At 41.0% G+C, this 19,196-nt stretch overlaps 1 protein-coding gene across 3 annotated transcripts in view; it reads right to left on the bottom strand.

Annotated features, from left to right (window-relative positions):
- LOC105286322 (extracellular serine/threonine protein CG31145) overlaps positions 1-19,196 on the bottom strand; it is a 41,159-nt gene that overhangs the window by 20,624 nt on the left and 1,339 nt on the right. For 2 of the 3 annotated variants that reach the window (XM_011351196.3, XM_011351197.3), the window contains exons 2-3: positions 10,596-10,703; positions 1,664-4,085 (exon numbers count right to left, since the gene is read on the bottom strand). In XM_011351196.3, coding sequence (XP_011349498.2) covers positions 1,664-3,054 — 1,391 coding nt within the window. In that variant the 5' untranslated portion in view covers positions 3,055-4,085; positions 10,596-10,703. Of the gene's footprint in view, positions 1-1,663; positions 4,086-10,595; positions 10,704-19,196 lie in introns of those variants that run through there. The other variant, XM_011351198.2, reaches the window with a different exon arrangement.

The raw sequence follows: 19,196 nt of genomic DNA, 5'->3' as shown, positions 1-19,196 counted from the left end.
ACATACGCACGCTTTTTTACAGTACCTTGATAAAGTAGCGCGCGGATGAGGTCAAAGCTGCTACTTTATTCAGGCGTTCTACACGAAATGCCGTTTTAACATCAATGATTTTTTAATTATTCTCGAGTAAATCGACACGGATGATTGATGAATTTCAATTACCAATATGCATTGATACAACTTTACGTTTCTCAAGACGTTGTTCCCCAGTTTGGACAATTTTCAGATAACATGGATTAATTATGCAACTAATTAATTAGACGATACGCGTTTACAGCCAACAGGTTGACAAACAAATAAACAAATAGACACATTAAAGCTGACAAATGTTAATGACGTTGACGAACCTTGATGATGTGATTTAAATATTAATTAACTTGTAATCTAATTACTCAACACACGCGCGCGCGCGCGCGCGCGTTAAATTAATGTGCTGAATTTTTGAAACGTGTTATTGTCGGCGAATGCAAGTTGCATTCCGAGAACCAGCCGCAAGGTGACACGAGATGACGAGAAACGCTAACGTAACATACGATGAATGGACATGTGCTGATGACGCATTTCCCTTCGTAATCTACCGCGAACCAACGCGTTTCATGGTTTCACACGCCTATTGCAACAACGGCCAGAAGCGTGCGAGTAGCACAGTATCAGCGAAAACGACAGGTACCTCGCGCGCATCGTCCCTTCTCCGTGAAACTGATTCGAGTTTGCGATACAAATGCGACCAAGCCGCGAATGCCGAGTAATTTTTCCGTAATTTACCATTAAACACGATGTCACCTTTGCGCCTCTCGGGTCATCTTTGACTTGAAACCTCCCGGATTTGACGCATCGAACGCAGGAATATCGATTTGCAATCTCTGAGTCGAATCTTTTGTGCGATCTGAATTGTGCGTGTACACAATTTACCATACTGCCTCGTCGATGATAATTATGTGCCATCGTGCGAGTGGGACGTCGCTGCAACTGCCATCGTCGTGTTTCCGCCATCGCCGTGCAATCACGATGTTCATGATGCGCACCGGAAACTAAAGCGACCTTTACGCCCCGCGAAATTGAACAAACACCGGTATTAACGAGAACAATTTTTGTCGACTCTACGTAAATCGATCGCGCGAGTTTCGTTAAGAATCGAACATTGATAAAAATGCATCGTCCCGTTACGATGTCACCTTTTCTATTTTTCGAAATACTCGATAGTTAAAAGTCACGTGGTATCGTGCGGTGAGAGAGCGGGGTCAAATAGACCAACAACGGGCTTTTATAACGAAACGTAATTCCACCGTTCCACGAAGGCGCCATCACCACGGAACATTGCGCGCACACACACCTGTACCAACGACACTTCCGTGTGGTACATGTGTGTGTACACGCAATAGATGCACACTCACTCCCCCGTCGAGATTACGTATGTTCGTCCCGACTGTCATCGGTATAATTACGTTTGCAAACGGCAAACGCACTCGTGCATGCGCCGCCGATTCGCATCCCGCAACGTGTCTACACCCGCATTCACGTCCGAGGAGAGAAAATTATAGGGAAATTGTAGTATAACCCTCCAAATAGAGAATTCTATATACATATATAATATATATGGAGAGATTAAATGATAACGTATGTAAACGACGTTCGCGCCACACAAGATATATTCGTCACTCACCTGGCCGTCACTTTCCTCAAGTCTCCGATCGTTGGATTGTACTCCCGATCCTCTCCGCTAATTCTCGCCACACCTTCGTCGACGTTCACTCCGTATCCGTTCACCACCACATCCAGCAGATCCGCGAAATTGTCACGCTTCCTCGTCGAGGTGGATGTCGGCGGCGTCGCTTCGTTCTTCCCCGATTTGTCAACTACGGACATCGCATCGCCATTTGCCTGTTCTCGACTGCCGTTGTTGGCACGTTGAAGGAACTTCCGCCGGAAATTGTTGTAGACTGTGTCGGCGTTCGGCGGATCGCCGACCCTGATGCGAGCGTGACTCGGGGTCAGGTGATGGCCGCTGTAGCCCAGGTCCATCTGCAGGTCCATCACCAGCAGCAGCGTGAATACGATGGCGAACGCGCTCAGGCCCAACACCAGTTTGTCGCGAATACGAATCAGCCTGATCGTCAGCTTCATTCTCGTGTTGTTACGGAGTAGCCTTTTACTTGTCAAACACCTCCTCCTACCCTCGGTCAATCGCAGAAGAGACTCCTTTGAACACTTTTCGCTCGCCTCAGGCTCGTCGATGATCCTCGTCGAGTGCGTCGACGACGAATCGTTGCTGCCTACTTTGACACGTTGATTCGTTAACGTTTCCTTCTCGAGACGCGACTCGATCGATCCGTTCAAGAGCTCTTTCGAGTCCTTTATCTTGACGACTGGTTTCTTTAATGCCGTTTCGGTTTCTTGCACCTCGATCACTCGATCTCTCAAGATCTCCTCGGACTCGTCCACCTTAACGAGTCTCTTCTCGAGATGTTCATCGAGGTACGAACGCTCCGGTACGCTCCCGACGCGAATGGAGACCGCGATAGGATCGGCTAACTCCTGGAGATGAGGGGAGATTTTAAAGATATGCTCTTTGGGTGATTTCGCGATCGACTGACGTTCCGCATAGTGATTTGAAACCGCGAGTCTGCATCTCGCAATCGGCGAATCGTGTTTATTGGCTGACCCGTCGTTATCGGACTTGGTTGACCCCCGACCGAGCCAGTCCTCCTCTGGCGGAGGCGACCGCTTCAATTTGTAATCGCTGTTGCGTTCTGCCCGTACCTTTTTAGAACTGGGACTCTGAGGGTCCCCCTCAGACGATGAACGATGGGGTCTGTGAACGATCGAGTTTTCTACATCTACTGAATGGTTCTTGAATCGTTTGAGTCTTAAAGGAGGTACAGGCACCGTTCTTTCATTCTCCTCATCCGTATCTTTGATCGGCTTTAAAATACAAAGATTCGTCTTTAATAAAGAATTATTCTCGATCGTTCTTTCAGCCGGGTGCGATAGCCCTTTTTGCTTCTCCGCTGAAGCAATGTCCCTTTCAACCGAATCGCTTCTCGTCAATCGCATCGATGAGTCAGCCCGACTCTTTCTCTTCTTCGATGATAGCGGACGAATGTTATCAATATTTTTCTCTATATACTGTAGACTTTCTTCAGGACTGTTTTCCGTTCGCGATATCCTTTCTCGAGTAGTATACTTGTTGAAGAGTGAGCGAGTTCTTCCGATAGCTTCCTTTGTCAATTGCGAGATCTCGTTGGCGGAATCCTTTTCTCTAATCTTTCTCGGAAGTAATGATTTCTCTTTTTCGATATTTCGCTGCGCCGATTGTCCAAGCCTTATTTTCGACAACGATATCCTTCCATCGGCGTTCTTTAACGATACAAGTTTTTCGTGAACGTCCTTCTTCGACGGCAAAGGACTATCCTGATTATTCCTCTTCACTTTGGGCAGTACGTGTTTTGGAATATTCTTCTTCAACGAAAGTGAATCATCCTGAATATTTTCTCTGGTCGGATTTCGACTTTGCTGTCCCAGCGCTTTCTTCAAGAAATCCTCCACCCTTCGAAATCCTCCAACATGATCTACTTTTGATCGATCGTCGATTGCATTCGTTGATTCGAATGACAGGTCTAAAGTCTTGGTCTTAAAGTTGCCCGACTTTCTATCATCATTGTCATCGTTGGCGTCTTCAGGCTCAGATTTAAATCCTCCGTTCCTCGACCTCGATCTAGACCTGGATCTGAATCTTCCACGATCACGCGCGTTATCTGTGTATATCGGGTGATCGGCAGTTGCTGTCACGTTGTTGCAGCCTGCATTTCCGGTACATGTCTCGTCGGCCAGAGCTCGGGATGATTCCAAGAAATAATCCGGCGTCGCGACGCGCCGGCGTTTCAACGCACGGATGTCGTTATTTGACACGAATCACTTTTCGCGCACTCGCAAAAATGTATCCAACAGGTATATTCACTTGTACAGATGAAGCATTTAACCGATTTAAATGAAAAATTTAATTATTAATCGAACAATAGGCTATATGTTGAGAAACACGCGCGATGCCGCGACACACCATGCGCGTCCTCCGACCGCTGCGTCGTCTGAAACAAAAAAAGGAAAAAGATTCTGACCGTCTGAACGAAATGATATAATACACATTACCAATATCACGATACACAGTATTTATCCAGAGTGTACATTATACGTTTGTGACGCGAGAAAATTGAATTAACGCAACATTTATTGTTATTACGTCGTCACGTCGTCGCGGTGGATCAGATTCGGTTCGTAGCGTGTAATTCAAGTCGATAACGAGAGCGGCTAGCGTTATTTTTATACGACGACGAGCGTCGGTATCCGTCGTTTTTTCATCGTATATCGTCACGTACATGGTACACTCGTGCTACTTTGATATTTATATCGCGCTATAATGCTGTTGTATGAAATCAGATAAGTGTACAGCGCGTGATGTAATTATGCTGCAACCAGCCATCTCTCCCTGCTTCTTATTTTTATTTATAACAAGCTAACAGTCATCATCGTTTATCGCACCCGACGCAGCTAGAAATATCCAACGTGACAAACCTGACAAGAACAGATTTTCTATTCAAACACGGGAGAAGCGACCACTACTTATTTTCATTATTTATTTCATTTCATGGTGACCAATCATACCAGTACAAATGTTTATATAAATTTCAGCGGGACACTTCACGGACGATTTCATCGTGTGGTTGTCGCGTGAAACCAATAACTTTGTCTAGAGAAAGGAAATATTTCATATCTTCACATTTAAACATGTTGTTAGTCAACAACGTGAAACCGTTCTCGCATCGGTAGAATTTCGAGTCTCCCAATTGCTAATTAATTAGCGAATGCTATGAGAAGCTAATGAGAAGCAAAGAGAGTGGAGGGCCTGAAATATCACCACAAGAGGCCGCACGTTATTTCGAAAATGCGATCACGTCTCGGAATACGCGATGCAACGCAGGGGACGGGTTGGGGTTTTACGGACCCCGCGCGCTCTTTTCTTCCGCCCGGAGAAACATCAATGGCCATATGTGTGTGTGTGTGTGTGTGTGTATACATATATATATACGGTATCTTTATTATATCGGGATTGCGGGACACGCGGAATTCCAATGCAACTGGCACCTACAATTTCAATGCAACTGGCCAGTATCGACTTTTACAACGAGATCCCGGCTCGCATTACACGATGTAAGTGCCTGTTCGGATCGGAGAGAGATTCCGGCGAAACGGTCGTCCAAAGATTACCCCCCGAATCGATAAATATTAACCGTTTCAAGCTGACTGGCCATTTTCTAAACACCCTACTGAAATAAACGAGCACGCGGGTATTCTTAATGAATAATATTTCAAAGTGATACATTGTTTGTGTTTCCGAAACGTTTTTTGCATTCATGATGATATATCACTTTCACTTGGTTCTCCCTCGTACACTCTTTTCTAGCACACATTTAAACACATATATCGATTACGCATTTGCAAAACGTGATCGGTAGCACCTCGAGGACCAAACGGTGCAGCGCGGTGATAAAAGGATTCGCGCGTAGAAACAGGACATTATGGCTTTTTATCGCCTGCATCAGGGGGGCCTGCATCGCTGGGTCAAGGTACGCTCTTTAAGAGAGGGGTACAGGAGGGTGGATATCAACTGTGAAATAGAGTGACGGTAATGGGGTGCTTCGCGTTGCGAGAGTGGCCATTACAGTTATCGCAGAGTCGCGTCATAAAGGCGACGGTGCAAGTCTTTATATATATTGTACACACACATTGTACATTGCGCAATATATAATGTACATTGCGTGTACATTATATATATTATACTATATAGATAGATATAAATGGCGTTGCATCGAAGCGAAGGCTGCATAATTCAACATGTTCCTATCGGTCCGTTAGAAGAAGAAAACGCCTCAATATCGCGCGTGTATTCTAGATTACTAATTTCCATTTTCTTTTCCCGTGAGAAACTTTCCGGTAATACGGTTTTAATTTGTATGAAATGATTCCGTTAACATAATAAATAAAATTTATGAAACTACATTGTGGGGATAAAATGCTTTATGAGTGCAAAACTAGAAAAACTCGGAAAACTTTGTAGAATATCAAAGTAGCGTTACGTAGCATTACGTAGCGTTTCAAAATAAGCGATGCCGTACGAGAAACAAATTTCTTGTTCGGCATAAAAGATTCAGCTATCTCAAGTATAAGAGCAAAATAAACTTGATTCGTTAAGGTTGTTTCATTTGAGATTCGAATATCGATTCAGATCGTGCACAATTTAATTAATTTTCTCTCGCCATATTTAAATCATCATATCCATATTTATCAGCCATTCGCGTGATATTTCGATAGTTCGATGATGTGCGTATCGTGACCTGTTTATGCAATTTCTTGCATTACTAAAATCCGCGACGATGTCTTTGCATTTTATCAAACACATGGCAATATTGCACGCGTGATAAGGTTATTTAATTTATTAATGCGAATCTAACCGGAAATATATCATCTTTTATACTCCATGTCATTTAAATCTGGATAAAGACATTGATTTAATTACGATATTCTCTCTCGATTCTAATTATATTCTCACACACATCAAACATTTAATAAATTTGTTGATTTGTGATTACTTGGAATAAAAGCAAAAATTTTAATATTTTAATATTTATTATTTGAAATGTGCACACAAATATTCATTTGTTGCATGTGTGAGAAAAGCTTTATTACGTTATCACCGTAAAATGAACAAGTTAACCAGTCAAGAGATGGTACGACCTGTCTTAGATCCCATGCATAAAAAGGACTGTTATCAAGAGGATATTACGACAATCTGAACAACATCTATTTATAAACGGCATGCATGTACATGTATGTATATAAAGATTGCAAAACAGATTCGTAGACAGAGGCAGAAACATGAGACATCTATGCAGAGATCTATAAATAATAAAATGCATAATTCGTGAATAAATTCCTATAAATTTTTCGCATGAAATATAATGGAAACAGAGGCACCAAAGGAAGCGATTTTTAAACGGAATTCGATTATATGCCAACTCCGCGAAAATTGCGACTCTGCGAAATTCTTCTTTCCCTCTCTCTATTCCTAACCTTTGGCCAGGTTCTTTCGCGCTTATTGAATCTCACGCGGAATTTGTTTCGCAGGCAAAAAGTGGAAACCTCGGAGTGCAATTTTCAGCGGACATAACGAGCCTGCCAGCGGCACGCGCCATTTTAGCAGCCGTAAAACAGCAAATTGTCGATGCGTGGAAAAAAAAGTCTCGAGATCGCGTAAAGAGGAAAAAGCGACAGGAATCTCTTGTGTATATCATGTTTTTTCTTGTTTTTATTATTATTGTTTAATCAAGTATCCGACTCTGATATTGCCCACGCATAAGTAAAGCAACCGTTCTATAAAACGCAGCAATGGAAAAGTATGCAAAGGAAGGTACCTTACACCGAAAGGTATAAACTATAACGTTATCCTTTAAGAATGTAGCAACAATTGAAAAAGATAATTAATAATATAATAAATAGATAGATAGAAATAATCAGACGGCAGAGTCACGCCTTACAGACGCAGCCCCGTTGACCGTGCATCGAAATTCCTTATTACGCCCTTATCGCGCTGCTGGCGGATAAAGTTAGGATAAGGGTAGGATAAGGGTAGGAACAAGAGGGAGGAAAGGATTAAGTCAGCAAAATTTGTATCTGTTCTCACACAATAACAAAGCTGTATGTACAGCTGTATATCGACACCGTAACCGTGCGGTGCAAGTGCGGAGGCGTTATCTCCTAGAGAGCGAAAATTGCAACAAAGCTGCAATTTCGAGGCAACGGGGTCTAACGTTATTCGACCCTGTCGAACAAAAGATGCTCGCTTCGTAAGGATCATAGTATGCATAGTATGCGGGGTTGTAAACGCCCTAAATATTCACTAAATATATTTTCTCCCTCGAAAACTGTGATAAGTGAACGTGTTTCGTTATTAATATCTCCGGGAATTGTATTGGAGTAAAGGAAAGAAAGATATTCCAAACAATATAAGACTTCGATAAAGTATACATTTGAAATAAATGTATGAAAATGCAACTCCGAGTTACTAGAAATTACTTTAGTATCGTTACGTACTACGTACATAGAAATTACGGAGAAATTCAGAAACAACTTGACGTGAAAGAGTCAATTCAACAAACTAGTTTCTATTAAACAAGCCCGATTAACGGTGTTGGCATTTAAAACTGCCTTGGTGAAAGTGTAAACCACCATTTTTCGGTAAGACACGTCTCTCGCGGTTCTTGCCGATTTTTCCAAAGTCAGGAATGACAAGAAGAAGGAAAAAGACGAGACGAGAAGTTAAGGGACAAGAAGAAGCAAGAATATATTTGCACTCTTGTTTGCACTCTCTGACACTTTTGCTTGCACTTTGGTCTTCAGTTAGTTTTCGCTTTCTTCCGTGAAACCTGTCGGTGGAGTCTTTTCGCGGGACAAGCTACAGTACAAAACGACGTTCGACATTTACGCTCACTGGGCTTCTATAACGAGAGACCGACGGGACCCCGAGGCTCCGAGATTCCCGCCAAGCATTAGAAGTATTAAAAGTTGTTTGTTTCAACCTTTTTCACGATTGCTTGTATTTTCTGCATCGAATATGAAGAATGATACTGTCATGATGTTTAAAGCCATCTAAATAAGCATCGTCAGTCAAATATTCTCAGAATCAACAAAGACAACTTTGTTTTGCTTCTGGATGAGTACCGAGAGCGATAATTTCAATGTAAAGAATCTTTGTTAAATCTTGTTGTTAGTACAACACGTTCCCAGAATGTTGTGCTAACATCAGAGTTGATCGATGAATCTTTGTTTCATCCGCTGTTTCTCTCTTTGACATTTGAGCAATTAGACTTTTTCCGGTAAGAAATCCGTTTGTGGATTTCTGGAAAGGTTCAACGTCGCAAGATGAAGAAAGAATATTCGTGGCGCGACGATGCGCTCGTGCCGCTTGTGCACTCACGCCAGTGAAATCGTCTTTGGCGAACGCACGTCCTCGAGATGCACAACGGCGAAGGCTAGATGCAGTCTGCGTGCACACGTTGCTGGATGGATAATGCGTTCTTATGCGCGAGCACGTGTACCGTGTACGGATTATGCAAGAGGCCAGCCTCGTGCCGGGTCGTCGAGCATCGTCCGAGACACGCACGTTGACACGCGTGTTGGTTGCGAGCGCGGCGAGCGATTACGATCGAGTATAATCGGAGATTGTACGCGGCTAATGGATGGCCAATGGATTTTCTGCTTGGAGAGCAGTGTTCAGCATGTGATTCTATGCGTGTATACGCGTGTCTACAGATATTACTTTCATACATGTACATGTGTAAAACGTGCAATCACTAAAGAATATCTGAATAGAGGTATTCATTTACTATTCGGATTGCTTTGCGACTTTTGCGGCTTCTCGCAAAACGGAGAAAAAAAGACACGACAAAGGATATCTCGCGGGACTCGTCCTTTTACGCATGCCAGAGCAAGGGGAGCATTCGGATTTATCTTTGATTTCGCGTCGGCGAGGTGGCGAGAAGGCACCTCGAGAAGGGACGAGAAGGGGAAAGTACACACTAATCCCATAAGGGTGCCAGGGGTGATTTCATTTAAACGTCGGACAGCAGAAAAACAGTATTTGGCTTAAATTCCAGGGGATGTTTCGAGGTCGTTTGATAAAATCCATCTCTATGCCTTCTCCTCCCATCTATCGGCCCTTCCCTTCCCAGAAACGTTCTCGATCTCTCGGCTCGGAAAGAACGAGGAGAAAGAAAAAAAAACGGCTATCCGACGATGATGCGCTTGGCGGAAGATGCAGCTGAGAAAATTGCGAAAGCGAGATATCGCAATCACTCGCAATTAACTCATTCGAGATCATGTAGTTGTTTTATCAGCGCTTCTCTTTATCTGTGACTTTACATGTTACCAAGTAATAAATTTACTTGCGCTCATTTTACTCGTACGCACAGAAATACGCGAGTACACCATCAATTTGATTTTTTCCTACGAAAATATAAAAAAAGTGACGAGTATCTTAAACCTGCGAAAAAAACCTTTGCGTTATGCATTTTCCCTTAATTACGAGTGGCGCGAAGAAAAGGCTCTCGCCTTAAGGACTTTCTTAAGGAGAACCTCTCTCAACGGCGTGTCACCAGCGACAAGATACACGTTGCATCTCTTTTCTTTATGGACGCCTGGACCGCGAATCTCTCGCTCATCCTCTTTCAAAGTCGAGTGACAGTCTCGGGAATGAAATTATCTCTCGACTAAAGGCGGAACTACGTCATTTTTACGACTCTGTAGAGCGGAAGTAACACAATGAAATGCAGAATGTCTAAAACTAATTCACGCTACGAAATAACAGGGAGAGACAACGTAACAAGTAAAAAAAGAGAAATACCTATTTTTCTTTTATATGCACGTGCGAGCGATATAATGTGCATATAAAATGTATGCCGTATTCTTCATTATCGTCTTACGCAAGCCATACGTTATGATGGACGGTAAAAATGATGAAAGAAGGTTTCGGAAATAAAACTTACCAACTCCTCTCGACGATCTCTTCTCCATGATTGGTTCAGCTGCGGTATCGCTACATACTGTTAATTCCGAGTTAATTCACACCCATTAGTTGAACGCGCGTTAGTCATCTGCAAAATGAGAGCACACTCGTGAATAAACACAAAATAAACACAGCCAATATCGTTTTATTCGGCGCAAGTGACGTGCACGCGATCGAGCAAAGACCACGGAATTCCTTCTTCATACTTACAAAGGAGAATACGATATGATATAGTCAGAAAAATTATTCGTACGATAAATGTATCGCGTAGGTTAATTAAAGTGAGAAACTTATCAATTATCTCAAACGAGCGCAACCGCTTGTTTGTAAAAATAATATAAAGATAACTATAGTCAGATATAGATATTATTTTTGGAAGTGCAAACGGGCGTAATGGTGCCGATTAATCATCGTCGACCGAATCACTAGGTGGACCTTGCATCCATCATGCAAGAATGTTTAATTCTGACCGCCATGTTGCGACAATATCCATCAACGTGTCGTTGGCTGGTCGCCCTGATAAGAGAGCTTGACAAATAGCTCAATAAAGGTTATTTTACACTATTTTATTTTTTAAATATTTTTCTAATTCTATATTTGTCAGGAAAATAGAGAATATTTAGTATTGGAAAATTTCTCTCTCTGCCCCTTCCTCCCCCCTGTCCCCTCTCTTTCTGCCAGTAATTTATTTCAGTTTCATTTTAATTTGTATTATTATTATTCTAATACATATTTACAAGACGAGAAAGATTATTCGATCGACTAAATATTATATAGATTGTTCTACGCACACCCATACACACAGTGTGTATTATACACTATTTGATCGTTGACACATGGCAGACTTTGTATAAATCTCTGAAATATGTTATACCTGATCGATTCGCTTTATACAGACATGCGTTGCTACATAAGCTGCTGAATATTTCTCAACAACAAGCTACTCCACTTGTCTGAAGCGCAATCTACTCTCGGTGTTTCATTTCAGCTTCATTCGCATAATACGCCGAGTGTGCATATATATCGCGGCACTACAATTGCTCGCGATTATTCGCATGACCAACAGATTTAATGATTTACTTTCAAAATAGAAAAAATATCGCGCTGCATCGATATTTCGTACTCCGCGGGATCTTACGAGCAATCTCGCGAATTTACGAGGCGCGACTCGACGAAGAAACGAATCGGCGTGCGTTTAATCGCGCGTTTTATGGCCCCTGCATTTTACAGAAAGGTACGCAATTAAACGCGCCGATGCAATTAACCGATGCGGGATGAAAGAAAAGACTCGTCATTTGCATAAGAAGCACGGGTAAAGCTTCCGCTGTTCGTGGCGACTTTCCCGTTCTCACGCGCGTCTCTATTTCTTGTAAGAAACAAATGCACGCAATTGCATTTTTATGATAATATTTCAGTGTGACAAGTTACTACGTTAAATGATTAAATTAATACGTATTAATACGTATATCGTGGAACTTGGACAAAACTCGCAGCGCAGCTTCCCGATCTCTCAAGTCAAGTATAAAGTGACTGTTCCGCATCGTGGGTAGATCATAGAAGCCTGAATCAGTGCGTTTCTCGCGTCACGCTCTCGTTCACTCGTCCAAGAGATTCGACGATCGATCTTTTTATCTGTTAGCTACTGTTATCACTCTCGGATGCTACTCTCGTTAGATTCTCTGTTTCTCTCTCTCTCTCGTTTTCATCGAACTTTAACTGGGATCCGTCACACTTTCGTAGTTTGTTTCAATTTCATACGTCGACAAATTCTCGAAACGATGTATCCATTTCTTGTATTATCTTTCCGCGATAATACTTTTGTATAGTATCCGTATTCTTGGAGAAAGCTTGTTAGCGTAAAATCAACTATTATAACATACTATCATGCCACTTTTACAAAAACTTTTTGTAAAGTACGATTACAATCATTCTCTTTCGATTTGGACAAATTTCTCTTTTACATAGTACCGCGTCAGCAGCGATTAACGAAATTTACAGTACCTATTAAAGTACTTTAAGATAATCCCGCAAGCGACAAGAAAGTAACGTATTATTTTCCGAGGGTGCAATTAGCGGTCGCGATGAAATTGCTTCGCGTTGTTTTATGCGAAATACAGTTGGTTTCGCGCGTATTCACGACTGCGCAATTAAAACGGATACTTTATACGTTCATGTCTACGTTTGATAAACAAACGACGAGCCGCGCTTATTTGGCGATACAAATGTTAATACGTGTGCGACCCAGCCAATTATCATACAAATATTAATAACGCAAACATCAACGTCAATTCAACCGACGTTTTGCTTTCTCCAAACCCTCCGCCGATAACTCTGTAAAGAGAGAGAGAGAGAAAAAAATAATAAAAGGAAAACGAGCGGAATGTATCGATTTTTCATTGTTCTAATAACGCATTCACAGTTTTGTTGAAATTTTTCGATTTATTATCGGAGAAATTAATATGTTTTAATGGATAGACAAAATAATAAAAATAAAGTTATTAGAGTTATTAGTTTGCCAAATACCATCTTATTGTTAGAGTTAGATATTGTATCATGTCGTATGTACATCCTATATTCAAATACGATACATTTTCAACACTTTAAAGTTAAATCGACATTCTTTTGTTGCAATTATACTTGCATTGTGTGTGTGTGTTTACGGCGAATAAATGAGAAAAAGAAAGAGAAACGCAGAAATCAACTGGCCGAAAAGAATCAATTTCTCGATAGAATGAAGGGACGGAGCTTTCGCGTGGATTGACTTTCATCAGCTTTCTGAGGGATCCGAGCAACTGAAAGGACCATGGAAGATCGACGAATTTGAAATTCGATGTCGCTAATAAACGTGTATTTGCGTATAGCTTCTCTCGCTTTCCTTTCAAAGAATAGTTATCTGTCGAGGAATACTTATTCACCGACAACATAAAGACAGAACAAAACGAATATGTACCCGAGAGAGTATATTTTCACAATTAAACTATCGATAAGCATTATTACAAGTAGAAGATATTAAAGACGTATCTTAAACATAAAGTCAAGTATTATACGTGACGTAGAGCACAGAGAGGAAGCTAATGAGACAAAATAAGAAACAGAAATTTTCCTAAATAAAATTCATACAGGATGTGTTTAGTTGGACTATAACTGGGAAAATCCATGACTAATCTTTTGTTCTCTCTTTTTCTCTCTGTGGTCGATCTGAAAAGGACGACTAGTAGCCTTGGACACGTGATGACTAAGTGATAAAACGATGATAGCGCGATGTAGAGAAACGAGAGAAATCTGTTGCCATTAGGATTGGTTAAACAAGTCGGATTGTTAAGAAAAGAAGGAATATGAGAATTGAAAGATGAATCTTTGATAGAGTACATCGCATTACACATTAAAAATACATCATAGAGAATGACGTTTTTATTGCAGGAAAGATATAATTCTTATTGAATTTTGCTAAAGAAGATAAAGAAAAAAACAAATATGTAATTTCGTAATTTTATTGATTGTAATCTTTTACGAGAGAGATGAGACAAACTTGGCGGAACGAATGATAATGATAATAATTATGATAGAACGACGTGATACATGCTTTTATATCGTATTATATATTTATATCGTACTGACTAGACCAATCATCCGACTAGACTCGTGGGAACTTGCCGAGATTTCACTCGATAATAATCAATTATTCGTGTCAAACGAAAGACGTACGTGTGTATTGTACGTGTCAGTAGGTATCATTGCAACTTTGACTCTGCCTGACTCGTCTCTCGTTACAGAGCCGAGCCGAGTTAATTAACTCAATTTAAAGTTACTATCTTCTGACTTGCCGCCTCTCTCAAGAAACTGTCAATCAGCGCTGCGCTTTATCAATCACGTTTCTTTGCCGAAGCAACAAACTAACTCTCGCTATTCATTCTCTGTCGAAAGATCTCGATCATGTATCACGTGTAAAAAGAAAAACGGGAAAAAGATAGGAAGAAGAGGAAAATGGAAAAAGTAAGACAAACGATAATCCTCATTGTTGAGGATTGTGATACACGTGTTGAGTACGATTGTAAGGCCAATCGCACCAAAAATCCGAAATACTATATACATACTATAACAATGTCTTTTTAATCTCTCTTAAAAGGTCGCAAAAATCTTTCTCCGAAAGGTAAGAAAGATTCTGATTTCCTTAGAGGGCAACATCCAATACACTAATTGGTACGATATCGATGGCGCGACGCCGCCGAGGACTCTCGATAAATAAATTGCAAGCGACAACAAATTGCAGTACAAAGGATTGTTGGATCGCCGGAGGAAGGCGACGGCGATCGAGATAAATAAATGCATATCGTCTGCTCGATTGTTTATGAATAATTTATCGATCGTTCGTAGCTTTTGAAAGCGTCTTTGTGAATCGCAAAGTGAATTTATGTTAACGAAGTCGGCGAATCGCAGAAAAGGGTAAACGTGACGGAAAATTTCAAAAAGGATTTCATAAAGTGTGTAGGATATTGTTGGAGTAATCTGAGAGGATGATTAATAAAATTCTTCACGAGATTGAGATCGTACCGAAAAGATTGTACAAAGGAGGACAAAATTTCCTTACACGATATTTTACATTTAGTAGCCGTTAGGTATTTTTCGCACTCGCAAACTTTATTTGGCGCGCGTTTCGGGACAAGAGATTTGAAACGAGAAGAAGAGAAAATTGCATCTGCTGTGGAAGAAAGTAGAAGGCGAGCGGGAAATGTGAATTTTACGCTCGATGGAAATCGCCGTATAACACCCCAGCATCAACGATGTGAAACGTCATAAGGCGCTTTTCCGTGCGTACGCGCGCGCGCGCTATCATTGTTTGCCTGCTTTTCCTTTACACATATTATTCCACTTCGATTCTAGTTCTCTTTTCTTGTCTTTGCCCAAGTCGATCGTCGCAACGTGACGCGAATCGTCGATATAATCCCGTTAGATTTCCAAAAGAATCTTGCTCCGTGTTCTTCAAGATTCAAACAAAGATGTGATACAGTTATACAACATGTAAATAAAATGTCTATCGTATAAAGTTAACTTTCGAGTAAACAATAGAGACGTATAATTTCTCAATATCCTGCATTTTCTCAAAAGAGATTTCATTGTAAACCCGTTTTCAAGTCGGTCGCATTTTTTCGATCAAGTGTCATCTTGTGTCTACTCGCCCACGCCACCGAGAGCGACGAGCTAACGTGCAGCCGAGACAAATTTAGCGAAAAATTATGATCGCAACGATTGTTCCAAGCGCATGTCCTGCACAATGAATAATATAATTATATAATAATATATAATAATATATAATAATATAAAATGTTTTTGTTTCTCTAGATGGGGGAAATGGTACGCTACGCAGCAGAGTGAAGTCTCTGAAACAACAGCGATCCGAGAGACACGGCAAAGAGTTGGACGAGTGTTTCCACCCAAGTGTTTCTTCGAGGAGCCAGCGAGTTGTATCTTGACGATTGAGCTGCGTCCGCGTCATCTGCTTGCGCGGGAAATTGCGCTTACTCGACAAGATGAGGGGAAACTTTGCTTTCCTACCAAAGAAATGCTTGGAGCTAGAAGGAACGATGGATGCTGCGTATGCACGCGTGCGCGTGTGTGCGTGTGAGATGCACTAACGCGTCTCCGTCTTGATTTGATCAATCTAGCGATTCATAGAAAAGAATGTAATTTGGTGGTTGTTTCTTTGGAAAGAGCGTAAAAGGGACGTGTGTGCGATCGCCGTAATGGACCTCGCGCTGTGCGCGTGTTACGCTTGTTCATCTTAATATCCGTGCCGTCGTGCCGTGGGTGGACGAGATTAAAGCCTAATCAAGGAGATGCGGCCCCTTATCCGTGTCGCAAAGTGAGACATATTGCGCGGCGAGCCGCAACGACGATACGTGCGTCGCATAATACCAATTATGCGAATGATATCCCTAAATTTGCGCGACAACTTTCTCCACGCCGAGTTTAGGTTTTGAGCACGAGTTTTATTTTGCACGTCTCATTTCGACATTGTACACTCGTATAACAGATTTTCCTTTTTGTTACCTTGTTTGTAACAAACGTTCGTGGAATGCAGCTTGAGATCGGAACGTACACGCGATGATATAAAACGTTAAGTGATATTAAGCGATTTAATCTGAACTCTGAAATATAATATCAGTGAAAATGTTCAATCGTGTATCAATGACAGATTTACTCAAAGAGCAAGGATTTCTCTTGAAGTCGCTCAACGTTGCTGCATTTTGCAACCAACGAATAAACGAGGAATGCGAGGAAAAGAGAAAAAACAACAGACTAGAAACGTGAACACGATTGCGACCTTCGGTTATGCTTTGCTCGCTGTATAATACGAGTAATTAGCAAACGCCGTAATGGCCCCGTCTGTTCAAATAATAAACGTCCAGTCAAACGGAGAATTACACTGTTCGTCAGTGCTAAAATCGTAAACGTAATCCTAATTAAGGAATAAACCGCACAGACGTAAGATGTGACACAAAAATAGGATGAGTCATTTGTAAAACGCAAACGATGGAATTTTTCGCAGCATACACAGGTACGTATTAAGATCGAAGATGGAAACGCCAGAAATATCCCAAGGAAGTATCATCTCCGAGACGGGAAATTTCGAAAATTTTGCGTGCACGTGATGTAGTATTGTAAATAACATGAATCGACAGCGTTCGATGGGATAGTAATATACCGATGAAATGCTCGAGTCAAAAATAATGGAATTCCAATTAAGAAATAAATCATAGGCACAAATACAGAACGACGGCAATTTGAAAAAAACACAAGCGACTGCGTTTTTTCGTATGCACAGGTGTGCATTCTATATATCCGAGCATTTATTGCAGCCCGAGGCGAATAAACGCTGCCTACTCTACACAAATAAAATTGCTTGCTGTTATTTTTTTAAGTGTTTTCTTGTTTTCTTTCTTGTTTTTGAACGTTATAATAATTGCACTGCTCGAAACTATTGGTAGAACTATTGCTATTCCTCAGCGTCATTTCCAAATCTTTTCTATGCATAATATATATGACTGACGTTATAATCTCGAGTGAATCCCATTTTCTAGTCAATAAATTTAAATTGTGCCGTGTACGTATCGTTACGCGGTGCAGCGGATCAGTATTGTCGCATTAAGAAAATGCCGGTTAAGAAAAGATGCACTCTCTCAAGAATCAGGATTCCGGCCAGCTGGAACTATTCTAGATCACGCCGGATCTATTTTCAAAGGCGCTTGCTACACGTAGGACACGCTTGCCACGGATCTCGGTGGCCGTGAAAACTCGAAATATTTCTTTCCCATTTTCACCGAGTTTTCCCCAAAATAACAGAACGGTTCCTTTAATTTAACTGATATTTCATTTATGTGTATTTCGTCGGAACGAGTACTAACAAATTGGTGTCTCTTGATACGATACGAGGGAGGAATACGTGGAAACTTTATCTTTTTCACTTGTGATAAAACCAATGTCACAACGTGTATCTTAATGAGAGCTAAAGTGAAATTTCGAACGAAACATTGTGTGTACATGTGCTCTCGTTAACTATTGTACAAGTCGAAATTTCGTATTTTGAAAGGCACCGTTATGACAAACAAATTGATACATTAGTATTCCTTCTCGCTATCGTATAGAAGATTCATATTATTTACAATACTACATCACGCGCACGCCAAATTTTTCAAGTTTCTCATCTCGGAGATGATATTTCTTCGGGATATTTCTGGCGTAGCAGGTACGGTTAATGAAACGTGCGTGCGCCTGAATAGATTTAATATCGAATAACGTGTACCCTTACCGGTCTCGATCTTTTTCTTCCGCGACTTGTCCTCCGTTATTAATTCCGAAATTACGCAATCGCGAAACAATAAACGACCGATGTATTATTAGACATTTTGCATGGCGTGGTGATCAAAATGAACGAAATGGAGACACATTTTGAACTTGAACGATTTTGCTGCAGAATGTCTCGCTCCATTCTAAATGCGGATTCAAGCGTGATTATCTATTAATTATTAGTGACAGTTTTAAAAGTACGACACAGGACGCGTATTTAGTTGGCGGCTTATGCCTACTATACGTACGCGTATATACCTAAAGGATACATATTTATTGTAGCAATGCCACGATAGAGGAGAATTTTGCTGCGAGTAATCCGGACAAGTCTTTTTATCGTTATTCATTTGCTCGCCAGGCAAATTGACGTTATTACGCGGTTTATCGTGGCGGACCACAATTGTCGAAACAAACCCACTTTACATTTCGCAATGCAACGCAAATTTTCCATTTCAATATAGACAACGTTCAATTTATTCCGTTTACTTTTGATGTCGTTACAGCAATTGCGAGCAATTGACGTTACGGTTGTATCAACGTGATGCATGTCTGTGTGCGTTTGCGCGCGTGAGTTAATTACATTAATATAAAAAGATGTTAAAATTCGATATTATTTTTGGCAGTTTTATTATTATTGTTAGTTGCCGATTTCACACAGTCGTTTTCATTATTGAACTTTTATATATTGTATATTCTATTATCGGATTATAGTGTTTTCTCTGTTAAATGAATCTTG

This window comes from Ooceraea biroi, chromosome 13 (assembly GCF_003672135.1).
Source record: "Ooceraea biroi isolate clonal line C1 chromosome 13, Obir_v5.4, whole genome shotgun sequence".
Lineage (NCBI taxonomy): Eukaryota > Metazoa > Arthropoda > Insecta > Hymenoptera > Formicidae > Ooceraea > Ooceraea biroi.
The sequence above is the reverse complement of the archived record's forward strand: the minus strand, read 5'-3'. Positions and strand labels throughout refer to the sequence as shown.